Source organism: Typopeltis vanoorti, chromosome 8, assembly GCF_054136105.1.
Source record: "Typopeltis vanoorti isolate ZY-2024b chromosome 8, IOZ_Tvanoo_1.0, whole genome shotgun sequence".
Classification (NCBI taxonomy): Eukaryota; Metazoa; Arthropoda; class Arachnida; order Uropygi; family Thelyphonidae; genus Typopeltis; species Typopeltis vanoorti.
The window spans coordinates 18,120,699-18,143,320 of NC_143556.1; the positions used below are offsets into that span (position 1 = coordinate 18,120,699).

The 22,622-nt window shown below is 35.5% G+C and overlaps 1 protein-coding gene across 1 annotated transcript in view; it reads right to left on the minus strand.

Annotated features, from left to right (window-relative positions):
- LOC150103768 (U3 small nucleolar ribonucleoprotein IMP3) overlaps nt 1-22,622 on the minus strand; it is a 157,185-nt gene that overhangs the window by 30,669 nt on the left and 103,894 nt on the right. Inside the window, exon 3 of the mRNA XM_090396752.1 lies at nt 1,249-1,323. Coding sequence (XP_090252878.1) covers nt 1,249-1,323 — 75 coding nt within the window. The remainder of the gene's footprint in view (nt 1-1,248; nt 1,324-22,622) is intronic.

Consider the following 22,622-nt stretch of genomic DNA (forward strand, 5'->3'; position numbering starts at 1 on the left):
TAAATGTCAACTTTGAAAAAACTAAAACAATGATATTTGGACAACAGGAGTTACTGAACAGAGTTACGATAGACAGATTTCAACTGGAAAATGTGGAACACTTCACATATCTTGGATGCCACATAACGCATGACTTGGACTCCAAAAAAAGAGATAAAAATTAGAATAGTCAGAGCAACAACTATTTTAAAAGCCATGGACAAAATGTGGAAGAGCTGAGCTATAAAGATGCAAACTAAACTGCGCATTGTAGAAACCTGTATCTTCAGCAGCATGCTCTATGGATGTGAGGCCTGGGTACTCCTGAGAGAATCTGAGAGGACGATATTGGCATTTGAGAGGAAGTGCTATAGAAACATCTTGGGAGTAAGCTGGATCCAGAAAGTGAACAATCAGGAAATCTACAGACGAATACAACCAAAAGAAAACCTGATCCAAAAAATAATCAAAAGGAAACTACGTCTCTTCGGCCATATATGTAGAATGAACGATAAGAGGAAAATAAAAATGCTGCTGTTTGGAATGATTGAAGGAAAGAACAAAAAAGGAAGACCAAACAGAGAATGGGGCGATGACATTGTCAAATGGTGTGGAAACTCTATACACAAACTGAGTCATCTTGCACAGAATAGAATGCAATGGAAGAATCATATCAAGATGGCATCAGACAACGGACGTTGGACCCATGGTTGTCGATGATGATGATGATCTGTTATAATTACTACATCATCTGCATATATGATATATGTGACTGTCTCCTACTGACTTTTACTGCAGGCAATGCTTCTTTGATGAGTTTTGGATGAAAATGTTAAAAAAGGCATGAGAAGATTCTTAACAATAATTTTTTTCAAGAAGTCTCCAAATCACCTACACCTGTAACTGAAGAAGCCAAGAAGAATTTTTCCAGTTGTTTATAAAATATTTATCATGTGTTCCATCATTTCTCAGCCTGTGCAATCCTGTACAACCAAACTTTTCTTATCTCTTACTTTAAACTAAAAACAAAAAGTAGGATAAAATATAATTCCCAAATCTATAATCCCTGCTTTCAAATCCACTGAGAAAAACAGATCCTTGACTTCATGTGAGTTAGATCCTGTGTGATAAATCTGAAATCAAACTTCTGAGCAATTAGTTTTTTCACTTATTTATATTTAATTAAATAAAAAGCATGCCATCAAATATCCCAAATTACATAGTTTTGTTCAAGCTACCAAAAGAGGTCATTCTATTATAGTAACCCACCTACAAAAATGTGAAGCAGTCACTTGATCACAAAGCTCCAAACTTTTCGTTGTTGAAATTACCCCCATACTGTGCCTAGCAGGAATAAAAAAAATATATTTAAATCATTATAAGCATACATTCATACTTATTTAATATTCATTTATTCAATAGACAAAATAACAATAAATATTGCATTCATATGTACATATACCAACTAGAGACTCACATATACAATATTTAAACCAGCAAGTCCAGCAAAAATGAATAGAAAAAAATACCTTATAAAATTAAAAGTTTATGATTAATTGGGTAGACTAGATTTAAAGAGACTTCTCTTGGATGGGATATTCAAACATCTCCTTTTTCTAATATCTAAAGAAATAACATAAAATAACATAAAGAAATTTATTCAATTTTTATTTACTTTCCAGTTTTTATTATTATATGTGATCTGCATATTTCTTTATAAATATCACTGACTGTTTTACAATCTCAAATGTTATTTTTTTGTTGGATTTAATTGACTTTAAAATATTTTGATTTGATGTACATTAATATACATACCCATACCTGCATGTATACTATAAGTACACCTTACTTACTAGACTGTTTCTGTCATCTCTCCTCTCATTCATCTATTCCTTAAACTCTGAAGAGTACATTTCCTGAATCTGTCCTCATATAGGCCTAAATGAACAAAAAAGTGTCCTCTTCAAAATTTTTTCCATTCTTTTCATTCTCAGATCCAATTATATACTGGTTGTATTTTATAATTTTCTTTGATCTGTGCATTTCTAATTTCGTTTATTATTGTTATGCATTCTTTTCTTAGTGTTTTCATCATGAAGGTTTCATTTCTTTGTTGAATTTTCACATGCACCTGTTTATGTCCTACTGTAATAATTGGTTAATAATACCTTTAAAGACTTATTTTTGTTTGGGAAGCCTCTACTTGGAAAGATCCACATTTGAATTTCATCTAGGGCACAGAAAGAACCTTTATAAGTGCTATTCAATTGCAAGTGAGTTAGCTATCTCATAGTGGCAAGGTTTTCTCCTCCAAAAACTAGAGTTTTTCCACCATGGAAGTTGGAAAACGTAGCAGCAAGTAAGAGAATGAAAAGTACGATTTTTGCATAGAGAGTGGTACACAGAATACACTGCCTGAGTAGGTGATCAGAGTGCAGACAATGAATTAATTTAAGGAGTGGTATCCCTGTATGACAGTGGGCCTGCCTCCCACAATGAGGTCCAGAATGGTAATAATAATAATAGTATAGTAATAAATGGTCTGTTTATTTAATAATAAACAGGCATACCATGATCAAACACATATACCTATGCACATACTGTATAACACTTGCCCTCACAGAGGAATAATAAGCCAGCCATATTAAAAATGCTTATAAACCCCTATCAGGGGACTATACCTATCCTTGGATGGAGAGAGAGAGAGAGATGGGTTTGTTTCCTCGTATTATTCTTCCAGATAAGATAATGAAGAGAAAAATATATTCTACTAGTTTTACTGCTCATTCATATACTTCATTTTGTGTAACGCCACAGTTATTTAATGATATTCTCGAATGTTTTATTTTATTGAACTTTTCAATTACTTTTGCATAAATTTCTAATTTACATCTTGTGATTGTCTGAAAAGTGTCATAAATTTTATTTTATTGTTGATATCTTCACATTTTTCTTTTCTACTGCATTATTAAATGTATTTAATTATCTTTGTGAGTCATCTTCTAGTAAAACAATATCATCAGCATATCCAATTATTATTAGTTTTCATTTTTAAATTATATTCCACACTTTTCCTCTTGTTTACTTTTTATTATTTTTGTCCATCACTAATTAAAACACGGTCAGACTTAATGAGCCACCTAGTCAAATTCCTTGATGGACTTTTTCTCTCTCTCTGTGTATCATTAATTAGTTCTGCTGTGTTTTGGTATATTTATTATTTTAAACTGAATTTTAATGCACCTACTCCCTATACGGAAATAAAAGACATTACCTGATTTATTTTTATTTATAAATATTGCATGTGCTGTCAATCTATTTTTTCTTGAACTCTTGTTGCTCATCAGATAAATCAAGTAAATTATTTATTATCTGATTATTTTTGTGCATAATTTTAATTCTGTAAAATGTTTTCTAGATTTGTCGTCTTTTTTAATATTATTACAGTTCAAAATATCACAATTTTTCTGTTAATTGTTTCCATTTATATTTTAATAGTTCATTCTCTATGCTGATTTTCTATTTTTTTCTTAGTTCTTTAAGAATATTTTTAATATCCTTCTTTTATTTCAAATGTTATTATATAATTGTCATTATTTTCTCACCTAGATAAAATAGCTTTGCTATTTATTTATTTAAATCTTTATTACTTTATACTTTAACTTAGTTCTTTCTTTTAAATTTATATATTCTCCAGCTTCTTTAAATACTGTAAAAATGATTCTAATTCTTTTGAATAGTTATTCGTGTATAATAGTTTAATTTTACTTATTTTACTATTCATTTTATTTTGTATAGTTTGTTATTTTGTATATATAATCATATAATGATATTTTTATCTTGTAGGCAGATATGTATTAAATGCAAATTTCAATTTCTTTTTTTTTTTTTTAATTTTCTTACCTCTTCTTCATGTGCACCTTCAATTAACTTTTGTACTCACCCACCCCCCATGCTTTTCTTGCTAATTTAACTGTAACATTATTATTATTATTAAGAGAGACCGCCAGGAAGTCAAAGACTCATCAAGGAAGGCCACATACTACACACACCAATTATCATACTTATTCTTGAATTCATTCACACTGCTTGCACTCACAACATCCAATGGCAATCCATTCCAATCATGCAGCCTCTGAGAGAAAAATCTAGCCCTCACCCCCCTTCTTAGTGGCCTTTATTCTCAGCTTCCAAGGATGCCCTCTCGTCCTTTCCCCACCCTCCATAAATTGAAAAATTCCATTAATTGAAATCCTGTAAGATCCTTTCAAAAGTATGTAAGTCTCAATCATATCTCCCCTCTTTCTCCTGTTTGCTAGTGTCTGCAGTCTACAAATTCTCAATCTTGATATCATTTTTAACACTCTCCTTTGTACTCTCTCTCTCTCTCTCTCTCTCCAATATATCAGAATCACAATGGAAACCAGGAGACCAGACCTGCGCACAATAGTCCAAGTGAGGTCTTATCAAGCCTCTGTAAAGAGGCAAAATAACATCCTTATCTTGACATGGGAATGTTCGTTTCAACATTACAATTATCTTTTGAGTTGTATTTGCAATCTTTGCCACATGGCCCCTGAACTTCAACTTCCTATCTATTAACACTCCAACATCCCTAGCCTCATCAGTTTCTTCTAGCCTAATCCCACCAATATAATACGACATTGGATATCTAATCACATCGACGTGAATGACTTCACATTTACTGACATCCTTTGTCCCATGCCCACAATATACCATACTCATCAATAATTTTAGTATTAAATCTTTGGCACATATCTGAGATAACTATAGTACCAATTCATGTTTTAATCTCCAATTATTATTATTTATTTGATCTCATATAGTTCGTAGACCTTCATAAAATTTTATTTCTGGTTTTGACTTCTTTCCTTTGTGGTATCTACATTAACAATATTTAATATATAATTTTTTCTCTTTGCTTACTTTTAAATGAAATATTTTGTGTTATAATCTTGTATATTTATTCTATTTCAAAAAAAAAAAAAAAAAAAAAAAAAAAACAAGCTAACGCCTTTTTATTCTCACATATAGGGAGTAGGCGAGGTCGTTTAGCCCTAACTTATGGAGACTGAGTGGGCAGTTCAATCCCCACTGGTACCAATCAGAGACAGCTGGCCCAAGGCTATCACTAATTAAGCGTCACGCATTGAAGAGAGATGGCTCAACAAGTGCCGCCATCTCGTGGTCCCTAACCCCAACACTCGTATGTAATGCCTGAAATAACGTGGGTTCTGTGGTTGATTTTCTTAGTTTCCAGGAAGAAAAAACCTGCTTGCCCATGCCAGAGATCAACTAACTCTGGAACCGGTCGAAAAAAGGCTTAGAAAAATTTCTTCTAGTTGCCAACTAGATTCGAAACCAAGAAGTCTTCCTTCGTGCGGTCAAGCATGGTGGTGTGCAAACGCCACATCCACTGAGCTACACAAGCTCCTTATTCTCTTATATTTTTATGTATCATTAATTGAACTCACTTATCTATACATTAATATGTAACTGCCGATTTCCCTTATTGCTCTAGCTTTTATCTTTCTCTCTGGTTTTCAGGTTTGTTAATTAATTATTTTCTTGTCATTTCAAGTTAAAAATAATGGCTATTCAAGTTCAACATATGATACTTAACAGCTAAGTTGGGGCATCTAGAAGTTGATGGTTCAGGCTTCAATGGAAAATCTTCAGGCACAAAATGAAAATATCATGCAAAATGGCACTTAATCTCTGGAAAATATATTTTCTCCTCCCCCTTCAAATGGATTAGAGAAATTCTATAATCTCAAAATTAATGACAGATTCTGCCAGCCTAGTTGTCTGAATGGTTAGCATATCCACTCTGCAACCAGCAGGTCATGGGTTCATATCGTTCCATGGACACGAATGTTTATGATTGTCTTTAGGTGGGAGATGAATTTCACTGTCCAATGTAAGACCACTGCCCTGCTTACTGGATGACTGAAGTGGGTGGGAAAAGTTCCATGTTTCGTCTCTAGAGCAAAGCTTCCTAGACTATGTAATAAATAAATTAAAAAACAGAATAAAAAAATATAAAAATTAATAAAAAAAATAGAATAAAAAAATCCTCAGTCCTCTGATGGTACTAATGTTAGGCTTACAACTTTTCATGAGTGGGAACTACATAATAAAAAAGCTCATCCTTAAATATTATAATTTCGAGTGGAATGTAAAGGGAGAAGAAATTTAGAAAATGCCATTCCGTTAGCAAAAGTATATATGTAGCAGAGAAATCAAAGCATTTTATTAGAAAATTTTTGAATTTAAAATGCAACACTTTAACAAATTTAAATTTTTTTTTTTTAAAAAGTTACTGAATATGAACAGAAAATAGTCATTTATCATATGGTTTCAAAATATAGCAAGTTTGAATTTAAACTCTGTAACAAAGTGAAAAAAGTCAATGTCCAGACAAAAGGAAACATCATTTAAGAAACCGTGTGGAAAGGCTTATGTGCTCGTCACACATGTTAAATTGGATTTTAACGGTATTGATGTGAACACAGATTGATAAGAAAATAACTATTTATTAACTTAAAAGCTGATATTTCGCTAAACAGTAGTCTGAACTTTTGAAAAATACTAGTCCAAATAGCAGTCTTTGAAAGTTTTTAAAAAAAAATAAAAATAAAATAAAATAATAATAATTTGGTCTTAGGATGACTGTCGCCCAAATCTTTGGTAGATCTATACAGCCATACTTGTTGAGGTTTGGAGTATGTTTTAAGGTGAACATATTCCATACAGTTCGTTGTGAACTTATCATCAGTAACCTTAACCAAAGAAGCCACGAGTGCATTAAGTCGGGGACACAATTTTGCCATTACTCCTAAAGCAATTCCAAAAGCCGAAATAATGGCTTCCGTTGAACGTGGGATATATGACCTGCCTCCAGCAATAGCCAATGATATTCTCGGTTAGACGTGGCCAATATCCTAATCCATTCTAAGCCTCCCAAAAATAATATCCCACATAAAGAAATAATGGCTCTAAAAGAGCTATGCAATAATAACCACATTACCATAACCAAATCAGACAAAGGAAATGCAACTGTAGTGATGGATACAACAGAATATGAAAGCAAAATGCATGCACTTCTCCAAGACCAGTCAACATATCAAATTATAGATCGAGATCCCACCAACTCACAAAAGAATAAGGTGTGCAAGTTATTGAACAAAGTCACTTCCTGGCCAAAAGAAACAGTCAACAAACTCAAACCCTTTCACGTTAAAACACCCAGGATATATGGAGCTCCAAAAATTCACAAACAGTAGTCTGAACTTTTGAAAAATACTAGTCCAAATAGCAGTCTTTGAAAGTTTTTAAAAAAAAATAAAAATAAAATAAAATAATAATAATTTGGTCTTAGGATGACTGTCGCCCAAATCTTTGGTAGATTTATACAGCCATACTTGTTGAGGTTTGGAGTATGTTTTAAGGTGAACATATTCCATACAGTTCGTTGTGAACTTATCATCAGTAACCTTAACCAAAGAAGCCACGAGTGCATTAAGTCGGGGACACAATTTTGCCATTACTCCTAAAGCAATTCCAAAAGCCGAAATAATGGCTTCCGTTGAACGTGGGATATATGACCTGCCTCCAGCAATAGCCAATGATATTCTCGGTTAGACGTGGCCAATATCCTAATCCATTCTAAGCCTCCCAAAAATAATATCCCACATAAAGAAATAATGGCTCTAAAAGAGCTATGCAATAATAACCACATTACCATAACCAAATCAGACAAAGGAAATGCAACTGTAGTGATGGATACAACAGAATATGAAAGCAAAATGCATGCACTTCTCCAAGACCAGTCAACATATCAAATTATAGATCGAGATCCCACCAACTCACAAAAGAATAAGGTGTGCAAGTTATTGAACAAAGTCACTTCCTGGCCAAAAGAAACAGTCAACAAACTCAAACCCTTTCACGTTAAAACACCCAGGATATATGGAGCTCCAAAAATTCACAAACAAGGTACACCTTTATGCCCTATTATAGATAGTATAAACAGTCCTACATATAAACTAGCTATACATTTAGCCAAACTACTAGCCACTTGCACAAACAATTCTCTCTCTTTTGTTAAAAATTCTACCACCTAAAAAACATTTTAGAAAACCACACCTTAAATAGTTCAGACTTAGTGGTGAGTTTTGATATCACCTCATTATTCACGAATGTACCATTAACTGAAACACTTAACTTAGTAAATTCACAATTTCCCCCTGATATATTCCAGCTATTTAAATTCACAGTACAGGCAGATTATTTTACATGGAAAGGGAAAATATACAAACAATTAGATGGGATACCCCTTAGCCAACTTCTACACAGAACATCTGGAAAAGTTAGCTACCAACACAGCCTCTATCAGCCTCTCTCAAACCTAGTCTCTGGCTATGCTATGTTGATGATGTGTTTGCTGTTTGGCCACATGGCCCAGACACATTTAATACATTTTTAGGGTATCTAAATAGCCAGCACCCTAAAATCCACTTTACAATGGAACTAGAAGCCAATGACTGCCTACCCTTCCTGGACACACTGATCACATGTCTTCCAGAAGGTTTGATAAAGAACCCTCTGGAAGAAGGTTCCTTATCGAACCTTCTGGAAGGCGTTCGTTTTTTTTTTTTTATAAACTGAGAAATCATTCTCAGTTTATAGAAAACCCAACATACAAGGAGATATTTACACAAACAATCACACCATCACCCTTCTCAACAATATGCCATCTTAAAAACACTAACCATATAGAGCTAGAGCAATTTTTTCCGATGACGTTGCTCTCACTGCTGAACTTTCTCACCTACGTCGCACCATCCTGACCAATGGCTATAGCCCCCATAAGATAGATAAAATACTAAATGCTACTCAAAAATCATCCCCACTATCTACCACAGAAGACTACATCAAAACTATCACCATCCCATACATTAAAGACACATTTGAAAATATATCTAGGGTGCTTAATAAACACCAACTATGCACTATATTTAAACCTTATGTGAAATTGGCAACTCTCATCCATTCATCTAGGGACAGATTCACTCCTTTATCACATCCAGGAGTCTATGAAGTGCCCTGTTCATGTCATCGAGCTTACTATGAACAGACAGGAAGAATTGTGGACATCTGCCTCAGTGAACAAAAAAAAAAAAAAAAATATATGGCACTTTCGCTATGGCAAGTCAGGTCTGGCTTCGGATACCCCTGCACACAGGATCAATTGGAAAAAAACAAAAGTACTGCACAGAAGCTTCTACAAGTCAGAGAGGTTGTTCCTGGAATCAACAGAAGCCTTAAAACATACTCCAAACCTCAACAAGTATGGCTGTATAAATCTACAAAAGATTAGGGAGACAGTCATCCTAAGACCAACTTAATTATTTTTTTTCCCAAAAAAACTTTCAAAGACTACTATTTGGACTAGTATTTTTCAAAACTTCGGACTAGTTTTTTTTTTTTTTTTTATATATAACTTAGATGGCACCTAATTAGGACTTTAGTAGTCTGGTGTTGCACGCTGCAATTACTTATGCTAGTCCCACTGTTACACCGGATTGTGGTTGTCTCACATTTGTAACAAACTTTGTTTGTGTGCACTGAAAATGCTAGATATAATACCAGCGAAATATTAGCTTTTAAGTTAATAAATAGTTATTTTCTTATCAATCTGTGTTCGCATCAAGACCATTAAAATCCAATTCATCGTTTAAGAAAAATCCATATGATCTTCATATACATGCACATTTCAATGCTTTATTTAAATATAAAATATTAAACATAATTAAAATCATGTGCACATTTAGGTAAAAAGAGAAGACAGAGTACAAATCAAATATCTGAACTCTGCCAAATAGTTGTGGCAACTATTTGCTATGACCTAGACTTGATTGCTTTGGCAATCAAGTCTAGGTCATAGCAAATCATAGCAAATGAACAGTCCAACTGAGATCATTTTGGTGGGGCCCCTTAATTTAAGATAAGGAGATGTGGGAAATATTATTACTATTATTATGCGACATCTCCAGGGAGTCAAGGACTCATCGAGGGAAGGTACTGTTCTACAACTCTCCGTCTCCACCACTCAATATACCAACTACAACAAACCCTCATCAGACTAATATCAACGTCATCTACTGCCCATCACCGCCACTAGTATTTTCACTGACAATCACAAACATCCATGCAAACGGCAGGATTCGAACCTGCAGCCTTTTGGCTGGAAAGCAGATATTCTAACCACTCGGCCAACCAGGCTGGCTTTTGTTGTTTAAAATATATTATTTTAAACAATATTGAACGTTCATAAATATATTAATGATATACTTTTTTAAAAAAAAATAATTATAGAGAATTTTTTTTCTTTCATTTTGTTCAGTAAAATCTTCCAAAATTTTTATTAATTTTAATTTACTTGCTTCATCACATAGTACTGGCCACGGCTATACCCAATCGACTTCAAATGCACACATAAAACACGAATGTTTGTAACAGCATAATGTGGGCAAGCCTGTACGGTTCTAGTTTGTAAGCTCCGTCTTTTTAAAATAGAAATAAAACGATTCTGCATATCAGGAAAAATTACATTAGCTTCTGAGTTAAACCTATCTTACGAAAGGAAATATAATAAAATCTAGAGTGTCCGCCACATTCAAATCTACTTCCATAACGCTCTGTAGAATTTAAATAGTTCTTATTTTTGAACGAAGATCTAATGATAATCTAAATATTTCTAATCACAGACAGAAAAACTTGGCTCATGTGCGCTCGCGAACAACACAAAAATTTGTGGTAAAACGCAGGATGTACGCTTGAATTCCAATTCAAACTTCAGCATTGAAAAATAAGGAGGGGGGGGGGGGGGCAGCACGCGAGAGCAAACTGCATTACGCTTCCTATAAGGCAGAGAAAGTACTGGAGTTCGTGGGATTCTCATTCTGAAACCCATGCTGTAAAATTTGAGACTGTCACCCTTGATTATTTTTAGTTCGGTGAGCTGCGCTTTATTCCATGACGGGTACAATTCTGAACAAATAACGGAGTTCAAATATTCTTTCTTTCTATCATACCATCCCCGAAGAAAAAAAGGGAAACAGTACAGAATAACCAACGAACCGTAACTACTATGGCAAACAGCTCAGCGGGCGCTGTTAATATGGTTCTAATTCAAGAGGCATATTTCCTCCAACCCATTCACCCTCTCTCACGTTAACTCATTAGATGCCTAAAACATTTTCGGTTCTAAGTACAGGTCCAGTTACGAACCTAAAATCATTCGTTCGTTAATTTTGCCTTGAAATATTAAAGGATGACTTGAGGCATCGAGCAGCGTGAGAAATTTTTTTTCTATATATATTGCAGATGGCGCTACAGTGCAACGAATAAACTCTACCACTCACGAAACAATAACCAGAGAATCGGCAGGTATTATAAATCATCTGTGATCTAGCGCCCTCTTCGCAACTAAAAATTAAGAAGTGCGGGCGGTGGAAGCCGTCGAAACAACACGCTCCCACAAGAGATGCCCCACACGGCGAACTAGTACGCTCCAGTGGTACACTAAAGGTCCTAACTTCGTTTCCCACGTCATCCGTCAGCTTGCCTATTGTACATGACTGCTCGTGCTGCACGATGTCCCCCGAAGATTGAGGGCGGTTGAGGGAGTTAGGAAGAACGAATAAACGACTTTTCTGAAAGGCATAACTTGATGCGCGCAGCATTCACATTTCCGGAAGGATGTTGGGGATTAAAAGAGCAATGAAGCCGAAAATAACAAGGAAGTTGGTGTCGTAGGTAGAAAGGAGTATACGGGCGGTAATCAAGAACCGACGCTTCCTTCTTGTAACATCCTTCAACTCACTACAACGAAATGCTGCTCCTGGGCAACAACGTAATTATTGGGATGTAGAGAGCGCAACCGATTCGCAGTTCATTATCAACGAGAAGTTCTAATTTCTACACCTACGAAACGTTCCGCAAAGGGAAAAAAAAAAAAAAAACAGAACAGTTGAACTATGTATGTAATGCATATTTCAACATTAATATGTTGAAATATGCATTACATACAAACACGTTAAAATAAAAAAATAAAGTCGCTTTAATGTCAAATGGTTTGACCTTGAAGTCCTTTGATACTTAAATAATATCACACTATCTTGGGATTCTTGATGGTAGCTCACGTTACAAAGCTTCATCCCATGTTATGAGAATCGCATTTTTTTTTTTTTTTTTAAGAAAAAAACACAGTATAAATACGTGTGTTTCACTTACACAATTTCTATGGCAATTCATTTTGTAATGAATAATATTGAACAACTAAAGATATCAACATTACCATGTTTTGAAATCATACGACAGAATCAATATGTAACTGGATCAGTAGCGCACTCAGGATTTAATCTTGGAAGAGGGGGGGGGGGGAGTTCAGTATACGATTTGAGAATACACACTACGCGTCGCATACGACTCATCTGCAATGATCGCGCTAATTCATAAGTAGTATAGAAATAGAAGACGTGACACAACATAAATAAAAACAAAATGAATTTTAATTAGGAAAATATTTTTGGAAATTTTTCTAGTGTTTTTTTATTTCCTTTTTTTCTTTGGGGGGTCAGGACCCCGGGCCCCACCTTTGGGTGTGCCACTGAACTGGATTATATTCGTTTTCTTCTATTAAAAATATAACGAAGAGAAGCATAATAAAAGTTATAAGAAAGCTCTAGGATAACTAAAGAATCGTAGGGAAAGTTTATAAAAAATTCAGAAGAAACCTAACTAAAATAAAATCTAGTCGTTTTTGAATAACAACTGAATTTTCCCAGTTAACTACATATCCTGCTTAAGATGACCTACATACAATGCTTGAAAAGAAATCAACAGACACCATGGTGTGAGGAACAAACAGTCATGGCGTCCACCTAAATAAGATATGTAGGGCCTCCTTTCGCTACGACTGCAGCAGTCCATACTTTCCACAAGGGTACGACTGCGATCAATGAAAATTTTGGACCATCTTCCTGTAGCATGTAATGAGGTCCTGGACTCGTCGAGTGAGGACAAGAGATCTCGTCCCTTGACCTCACTCGACACTCCAGTTCATCCCATAGATGTTCAAAAGGGCTGAGATCAGGGCTCTAAGGAGGCTAGTAAGTGTAGTGAAGTTCATGTTCACAAACCGCAGTTCTTGCCATGCTAAATGAGACAATTCTGTAGAAACGCCACAAAGAAGCACTGCATTGCCTAGAATGTTCAATACCTTTTGGAGCTCAATGTTCGTGGCACCACAAACAGAGGTGCCAGGCCAAACCATGAAAAACAAGATCATACCATCACACTGCCACCTCCGAATTTCATACTTGAGGGTTATGCACTCTGGTAAGAGACGTTCACCGGGCATCCGCGACATCCACACCCATCCATCTGCTAGGTAGAGAGTGTAGTGCGATTCCTCGCACCATAACACAGCTTTTCAAGTTCTTTGCACCACTGAAGAAGACGCTGCACGTTTCGAGTAATATAGCGCTTGCATATTGCGGTCCTACCATTGAATGCTATGTTGTAAGGTCGGTTCTGAATGTTCTTGTGCAGATTCGTGTTCCAGTCGATACCCGAAACTCCGATTCAACGTGTTGGCCGACGAATGGCAGTTTTTTGCATATTATTCTTCGTAGCAACCTATGGTCACGTTCGGTGAGTGTGGTGGGTCGTCCCCTGCGGGCAGCAGTTGCAGTTGACTCCCTGCACTTCCATCTCAGTATGGTATCACTGATTGTTGAAATGGGATGACTCAATTTGCCGACCAGATCGGCCTGCAACATGGCATCCTATCACTCTTTCAAATTCTGTCAGTTTCCTTCTGGCGTCCATTTCACCAGGACACAGTTGCACTGACTTCGGAGCATCATATTCTTCCAATTTGCAAGTATTTAATGTCTTTGTGAAACATTCTACTTCCGGATATCCACTAGACCAGGGGTTCCCAACCTTTTTGTTTCATAGAGCACATTCTAAAATACCGGTAGAGCGACGGGCACCATCTATTTTTTCAAGCAAATTTTTTGAATTCTTTTGTTAAATGAATACATACAAAATTTACATTATAATCAAATGTTTTATTACTTAAAAGTTTGCATTATATAAAAATTTAAATATATATATATATGTAAATTAGTGTGATCTTCGGCATAGCATTTCATTGGCCAGTGCTTCATAATTAGGAGAATATGATGATATTCCAGTTCTTAAACTGGAATGAACAACTTCGAATGCGCGTCTACTTTACATTGTATGCGTTTAATACTCGTCATGTGTCATTAACGCATGCGTCATATAACATGCCATGAATTGTTGCGTGATTATTTCGAACTAAACAGCACACGGTTGAACAGCGGCGGGCACACACAAATTGGTCGACGGGCGCCATGGTGCCCGCGGGCATAGGGTTGGGAACCCCTGCAGTAGACCATCGGTTCCCAACCGGTGGTACGCGTACCCCCGGGGGTATGTGCTGGCCCGTTCAGGAGTACATGAAAAATAATCAGATTAAGACAGGCACTGAACAAAAGTGGCAGTATTTAAAAACAAGGGGTACAATTTATAGAAATGGGTTTAAAAGGGGTAAGCAAGTGGAAAAAGGTTGAGAACCACTAGACCGATGTTTGTTTTTGCTCTGCGTGAAAACTGGTGTGTTTTTCCCAGATTAGCCGATTCTGGAAACTATGCCGTCGTCAGATCGTAAAACTGTCACTCATTTCAGTAGCGTGACTTCTTCCGATAAAGAAGAGTATGAAGTATTAATTACCTCTTGTTGTGTATACAGAAAAACCTTAGTATGGGAACAAACTGCTGTGCTATGCTGTCATATATTGCCTCGCCGTTATCTTGAAGGAATTCATACAAGGTCAATGGACTTATGAATGAAACCAGAGTTATCGTTAAAAATGTACGAGATGTGGAAGTGATCAGCAGAAATGAGTAAGGGAAAATGAGTACTGGCTGCCAAGACCAGATCTTGCATACCTGGCACCATCTTTCTATTCAAATTAAACTTTTAACATAAACAGAAGCATATATCCGCATTTTGGTAAGCAAAATCTGTAAAAATACAGATTTTGCTTACCAAAATCTGTATTTACATATACGAGTAAATATTGCGAAAATAAAATGGTTCCAAAAACCTGTAGAGACTTAGAATCACTTTCATTTGATGCAAAAATTTTTCTTGCAATTCGTGTTAATGTTTTAGCATTCATGTTGATTATATCAGCAAGAATATAAATAGTTAGCTCAACTCAACTTAGCTCTTCATCAATGCCAGCAAGAATATAAATAGTTATATTCTAGGAAGCTTGACTTCATATAGTACTGCAATATGCATATAATTACATCAGAAAGAAAGAAAAAAATTCAGCATGTCATCAGAAAATTTAGAAAAAAATGCGTACAGCCGGACCTCGCCATTCGTGGGAAGTTTCATTCCTGAACTTACTCGACGAGGGTTTATAAATTCCGATAACAAGCCTGATAGAGGGGGGGAAATGGGGGGATTCAAAAGTTGAGGAACCGTAGTGTTATCATTAGCTTTTATTTTGCATTGTGGAGTGTTTCAACAACTTAAACTCCCTGCGAATGACCTGGCCCAGTAGTATAACTACGATTTTTTGATGCCTTCTACCTGCAAACCTTTCGATAGGTCCCTTTATATCTGGAGATCTGGGAGGGGGAGGCATCAGAACCTTCTATAGGCTCAACTTAGCTCTTCACCATCGATGGGTGAAGAATTCAGTTCGCTGGAGAATTTAGCACTGATGGTGGGAGTTTAAGGTAACATTTAGCTTTTTTTTTTCTTTGAGTGACATGATATATATATATATATTTTTAAATATGCACGCTCGCTCTTCCCCCACCCCCTCGGCCTTTCACAATAAATCAAAAATTTTCTAATCCAATAACTCGACATTTTTTGTTTAGATTTTAACGCAGTAAAATCTATATTATAACTTACTTTATTGACATAAAGTTTATCCAGTGACATAACTTACTTTATTGACATAAAGTAAGTTATGTCACTGGATAAAGGACTCCTTAAGAATGCCAGCAGAAAATAAAATAAAACAAAATAAAATCAGTTCATACCGAAATATACTTCGGAATGAACTAAAATATCGTAGTAGTATCCTTTACAGAAAGTAGTCTCCAGAGAACATGTAAGAGAAAACGAATAAATGCTAAATATCAGTTTTAGAACCATTACTATTCTTAATTTTCATTAACGACATGGACGTAGGTGTTATCCAAATTCGTACGTTTGGATAAATGTATGAACCTGAAATAGGTAACGAATGAAACAAGGGACCATTACAGGTAAAATTTAAAGAGGAAATAACAGGTAAAATTTAATACTTCAAACTGTAGAGTATACTGAATATACTTCTAAATCCAACGGTTGTTGGTAGAGGATTTCTGCACATATCAAATTTCATTAAAGTGCGAAATTTGATATGCGGTGTAGGAGCTTAAAAACTGCCAATGTTGGTAATGGCTGCATTATAGAAACCTTTGATGTGGCCACACTTGAAATCCTGCATATAAGTACGGAAGGGCCTTTACAAGAAGAGATTGACTTGCTTTGAAAGGGTCAAAGTATGAGATAAAGCAATAATTGGAAGAACTAAGAGCAGCATTTACGTGAAAGATTAAAAGGCTGTGGGAAGCAATTACCAGGAGCAAAACATTTCCATGGGAATATGATGCACGCGTGCAAAATTATGAATAATAAATTCAACGATAGACAGTGAAGCTGGAATAATTTTCTTTAAATCTAAAAGTCAAGCATAAGATAACCACCGCACGACCTTAGGCGTAATCGTTACAGATTTCAAAGTTGTTAAATTATTATTTTCTGGTTTCTGTCGAGTCATGGCTCATCGTAGAAAGTTCATACTGTCATATCCCGTACTGTATTCATTCAACAATAGTGCACTTCCCCTTTCCCAGCTGAAGCACACGAGTTTTTCGGGTGTTGTTAAACCGAACAGAAAACACGTGCAATTAACAGACAATATACTGATTTTAGAGGGCCTCAGTTATCTCTTCCATTATTCCAAGCAATCTGTGGAGGGAAAATGCATATATGACTCCTCACTTCCTCTTCTTCTTGAGTATTCTGCAATTGAGCAGGTTCTTCTTTTAGTAGCAGAAACTTTCCTTCCACTCTCTTCTGTTCTGAGCCTTCTCTTTCAAAGTTCTGTGCCTGTCTCCATTCAGCATGTCATCTAGCATTGTTTTCCTTACTCTTCCTCTGGGTCTTTTTCCGTCTATATTTCCTTCGATGACATCTCTGATGATTCCATTCCCTCTCAGAATATGTCCGATCCAGTTTCCATTGCTTCTTTTTATCCTCCTTAACAGTCTTCTTTCTTCTTCTACTCTTTTTAAGACCTCGTTATTTTATCTGTCCATTTGATTTTTTCCATCCATCTCCAAATCCACACCTCAAAGTTTTCCAAAATCTTAATTTCTTCTTTCTTCAGTGTCCAAGTTTCAGCTGCATAGAGGACAACACTCCACACATAACGTTTTATAAGTCTTTTCTTTAGGTTTCTGTCGATTTTACTTCTAAATAAATTCCATTTTTTATTAAAGGCCTCTTTCCATCGCCATTCTTGCTTTTATGTCACTTTTACATCTTCCATCACTGCTAATAACACTTCCTAGATATTTAAACGTCTTTCCTTGATTCAATTTTTCCCCATTTATTCTGATATCCATATTTGCCTCTTTCCTTGCTATTTTCATTACCTTTGTTTTTCTGATGTTAATTTTCATTCCATAATTGATACAGGATTCCAGTAATCTGTTCAACAGATGGACGTTGTAGTCCTGTTTCAGTATTTGATAGTAATGCCTTGTCATCTGCGTATCTTATTGCATATATCTGTCTACCTCCAATCTTTATTCCTTCTTCCGAATTCCCCAGTGCTTCTTTTAACATTGCTTCGGAATACAATTCCTCTATTCACTTGAAATAAATTAATACCATACAATGCACTAAATCATAAATTGCAGAATGGTATCTTCATGGAGTCCTGAGACCGGTGAAGGGGTGTTCTTTTTTTTTGAGGTGCTATTCCAATGAACTGGCCATCACCGCTCCTTCAACAACAGTTGTCGGTCAATCTCCATACATAATTCAGCTTCAAACTTTTCATCGAATTCTATTCTTTGGGACAGCTTTTCTCCAAGGAGACTAGGACCTCCAGTTATTCAAGAAACACATCAACAATTCTTTCTTTATTCCTGATCACTTACCTACACACACCCTGTATAATTGATTTAAACTGTTAAGTTAAAAACTCTAACTTCAGCTGAAACTTGTAGGTTAATTTTATGTGACATTTTCTACAGCCCCCCCCCCAAGCCGCTGATTATTTTAACTAATACACTAATGTTCTTTCTATTATTATTATTATTATAAAAATGTCGTTCTTCTAACCAAGACGATGTCACAAAATGCCCTTTCGTTGGACAACACCTAGATTCATCATGGCGCGAAACATCTTTGTATGGTTATTTCAACTTAAGATGAGTTAGCCTCATACGAAGGTAGCAAAATTTTTGGTACCTTCGTATGAGACCCACCCAAAGAGCATGAGCAATTAACGGGCAGAAATCTTCCCAAGTGAGTCCTGGTGCTCCATGGAGGTGCCATGCATTAATATTAATATTAATAATAAATATGTTTTCATTAATGTATCTACGATATTTCTCTCTAGCCTTTTATGTCAATATTCGAGCGGAGAGAGCAGGTTGTTAACACGGTTGTCACCATTTCAATTAAAGTAACCATTTTATTAGCCGTTTCACTTGACGCGCTCGAGCATAAAGTCATATGACTACCATTCAACTTTTTCGCTTGTAATTATGCAAAAGTAACAGCTGTTGTTGATCTCACAACGTTAACCAAGATGTGTAAAATCACGTACGCATTTTCTTTTTTGGTTTTGAGAATCGACAGCAACAGCTGTTGGGAGTTAATGAAGGAGGCGGAGATCTGGAAAGCATAACACAGTGACAGGGAAATTTCAAAAACGGATGTTCGCGGTAGTCAGCAGGCGGCGCTTCAGTAGCAAATTTTCAAAATCTCAAAACTATTACAAATTGCTGAATTATTAATATAGAGCGTAATTCAATTACTGATTTATCTTATGATGTCAAAATATAATAGTACAGTATATGTATTATTATTTATAAATAATTACCGAAGTTACAAAACCAGAAACGAATTTACCTGGAAATTTTAAAACAAACCCATGCAGCGCCTCCGTAGCAATGGCTTCTTTTAGTTAAAAATTAAAAAAATGTCCTCTAAGAAGCAAAGAATACCAATAAAAACTTTGGAAGGTACGTTACACAGTTTCTCATGTGGACGTGAAAGATTTTCCCTCTTGGAAATAGGGAAAACAAACCAGAGAATCTATACGTCGACTATCCATACATCTACTATGGAGATGAACTTAACCTTTTATCATTACCATAACATAGGTTGAGAGAGGCCAAGTGGGCAACAAGCCAATGGACGCAACACGTAAAGCAAGATGGAACGTGATCATGTATTTGGATATTTAAAAAAAAAATATATATATATATATATATCCAAATTCAAAAAATACGGTAAACTCCTAGACATCTTTGGTGTAACTGCAATGTACCCTATTTCGGTTACGAGGAGAAATCCATTGAGCTGCGCATGGAGGAGCATGTGAAAGACATCACGTATGGCAGAACAGAGCCACTGCTCTATCTAATCACGTTAATTCTGCTAACCCCTGACGAAGAAGATTCTATTGCTCATCCATTGATCAGGAACAAATCAAGAGACATTTTTAGATGCTACGATGAGCTTGAAAGAATAATTATTGAATCGACAGAAAGTGTCCTCAATCCGGTCCATCAGATTGAGGACAATTTCTATAAACGCTCTATCAACTCCTCAGCTATCCAACTCTGGCGTATGCGGAATAATAATATTCAGAACGCCTTTCAAATATGAGCAATCCCCGTTTGTAACTTAATTTATAGCTGTTGTTCTCGTGTGTGTGTGTGTGTGTGTGTGTGTGTGTGTGTGTGTGTGTGTGTGTGTGTGTGTGTGTGTGTGTGTGTGTGTGTGTTGTATTTCTCTTTTCGTGTTATGCACCCGATGAAGTCTTGTAAGAAAATGAAACTATTTGTGCGTTCATATAATAGTTATATTGTCATTTCTCAGCTTTTGGTCATTTAAGTTTTTTCTATGTTATATAGTCAAATTACACACACACACACAGGTAACTCTCGTATAACGCGGTACTTATACAACGTGGTTTCGATATAAGACAGTCTACAAACACTGTAGTAACCCTTTATCTTTTCATATATTTTTCAACGCGCGACTTAAAATTCAAATTTTATCTTCGTTAAATTTACGTCTGCCCGTATCGCACATGTAGTTATAAGTAGCGAATTTATATTAGGGGAAATACCCTTTAGCACACATTTACGTCAATTGTTTACCTTATAAAGTGTTTATTGTTGAAAGTTGTCTTCGTTTTCTGCCAGGAAAGCGCATTAAAATTCCTAAGTGTGTTCATCTCAAGCTGAGCACTTTATTTTTTGGTGAGTCACATACAATATGTAATGCTTTTTTTTTTTTTTATGTAAAACACATTATTTTTATAGTAATGGCGGCATGGTTGAAAACGAAATTAGTGAATTAATTGATGGGGAAACAGATTTAAATGAGGAGGAACTGGTACAATTAATAGATGACGTCGAACCAAATGGCGGGGAAAGTTCTGCCGAAGATTCTGATTGCGATGAATCCGTTAAATAATTCAGTTTAAGAAATTAGCAGAAGGATTGAACTTGGCAAGAAATTTATTTTATGGATAATGATCTCTCAATGGAGCGCTCCGGAAAATTCACGAGACAATTGAATATTTGTTTAGCTCCGTATTATGAACTTAATAAAAAATTGCAAGGTCTTATTACTGACTTCTTGATAACTCAACCAGCCGAATTAGGCAATGAGAATTCTACAAATGATGCCCAAGAGATTTCAAGTGATGAGGACGTCCGGCCAATCGCAAATAAAGAACATCTACGAAATGTTAGTTTTGAAGAGAGTGATGACGATTAAAATATGCACTTTGTTTTATTTTGCCGAAAACATTTATGCATTATGTGCAATGAAGTTTACGTACAATTTGTAATTTTTTATAATTTTATACTATGTATTTGTTTCATAGTCTATGTTTTCTTAACTTACATGAATTACCTGAATGTAATTTTTTTTTTATTGGATATGTCATTGTTTATATAATTAAAAAAAAAAAAAAAAAAAAAAAGCGATTTCGGAACCTAACCCTACTTTTTCTATGTGATCTGAATCTTGCATAACGCGATTTATATAACGTGGCATTTCTATGGAACCTAACATCCGCGTTATATATGGGTTACCTATATATATGTTACCGCTAAAGTGCAGAAATCAGTTATTCTGCAGATTATCTAGGGTGATCCGTTAACGTGCGGAAAATTGTTTCTTTTTTCAAATTACCTAGATAATCTGCACATTACCTACTAGGCACTCGTTAAAGTGAAAATAAGATCTTTGCTGGAACAACAGCAACGTTTCTGTACGCTTAAATTAGCATAATGTTATTTGTTTATTTTTCGATATCTAAAGAATCAAGTTAATACAATCAAACAATCAACAAATTAGTTGATAGAATCAATCATCAATCAACTTAAAAACTATAATACAAAGAATTGAATTTGCAAAACATATGACACTGGCGAAACCAAACTAAAAGTGAGGGAGGGAGGGGGGGGGAAGGAGTAGGGAAAGGAAATGAGAGAAACAAACTTTTGAACTTTAACGATACGGAAGCCGTTAATGTGCACATTACCTAGGTAAAATGCGGAAAACTCTTGATTCCGCACGTTAACGGAGCAAATCAGTTAATCTGCAGATTAGCTAGGTAATGTGCACATTAACGGCTTTCGAGCTTTAGCGGTAACAGTTATATTAATTCTTATTAATATATCAATGGAAAAGGTACTTAAAGTATTGTTAGTTTACAACTTTTCTTGGTGAGAATCATGTGAAATATATGTAGATTACGAAATGAACTGATTCAATTGCGCGAACAACCAAACTCGTTCTTGCTCAAAAGAAAAAAAAAAAAGAAGAAAAAAAAAGCCAGTTATCTTGAAGATTTTGGGGTTCAGGCGTTACTGAGTCTTTACTGCACCAATAAGAATTAACAATAAACTGTCACAAATATTTAAAGTCTGCGATCCATTTAAATTTGGTTCATGCACCTGTAGGCGTTAAAATCCGTGGATTATAGTCAACTTAGTTATACTTTTCGAAATGTGATCGATATGAGCGACCAATCGCTTGAGGGGTATTTGCTTTTGGACTTCATTGGCACGTGCTGAATTTAAAAAAGAAATCGGAACCGATTTCTTTTTAAATTCAGTCCACACCTAATCCAATTTACATAAGCAGAGCATCGATGGGTAATGACGGCTTTTGCTTCCGGGTATTA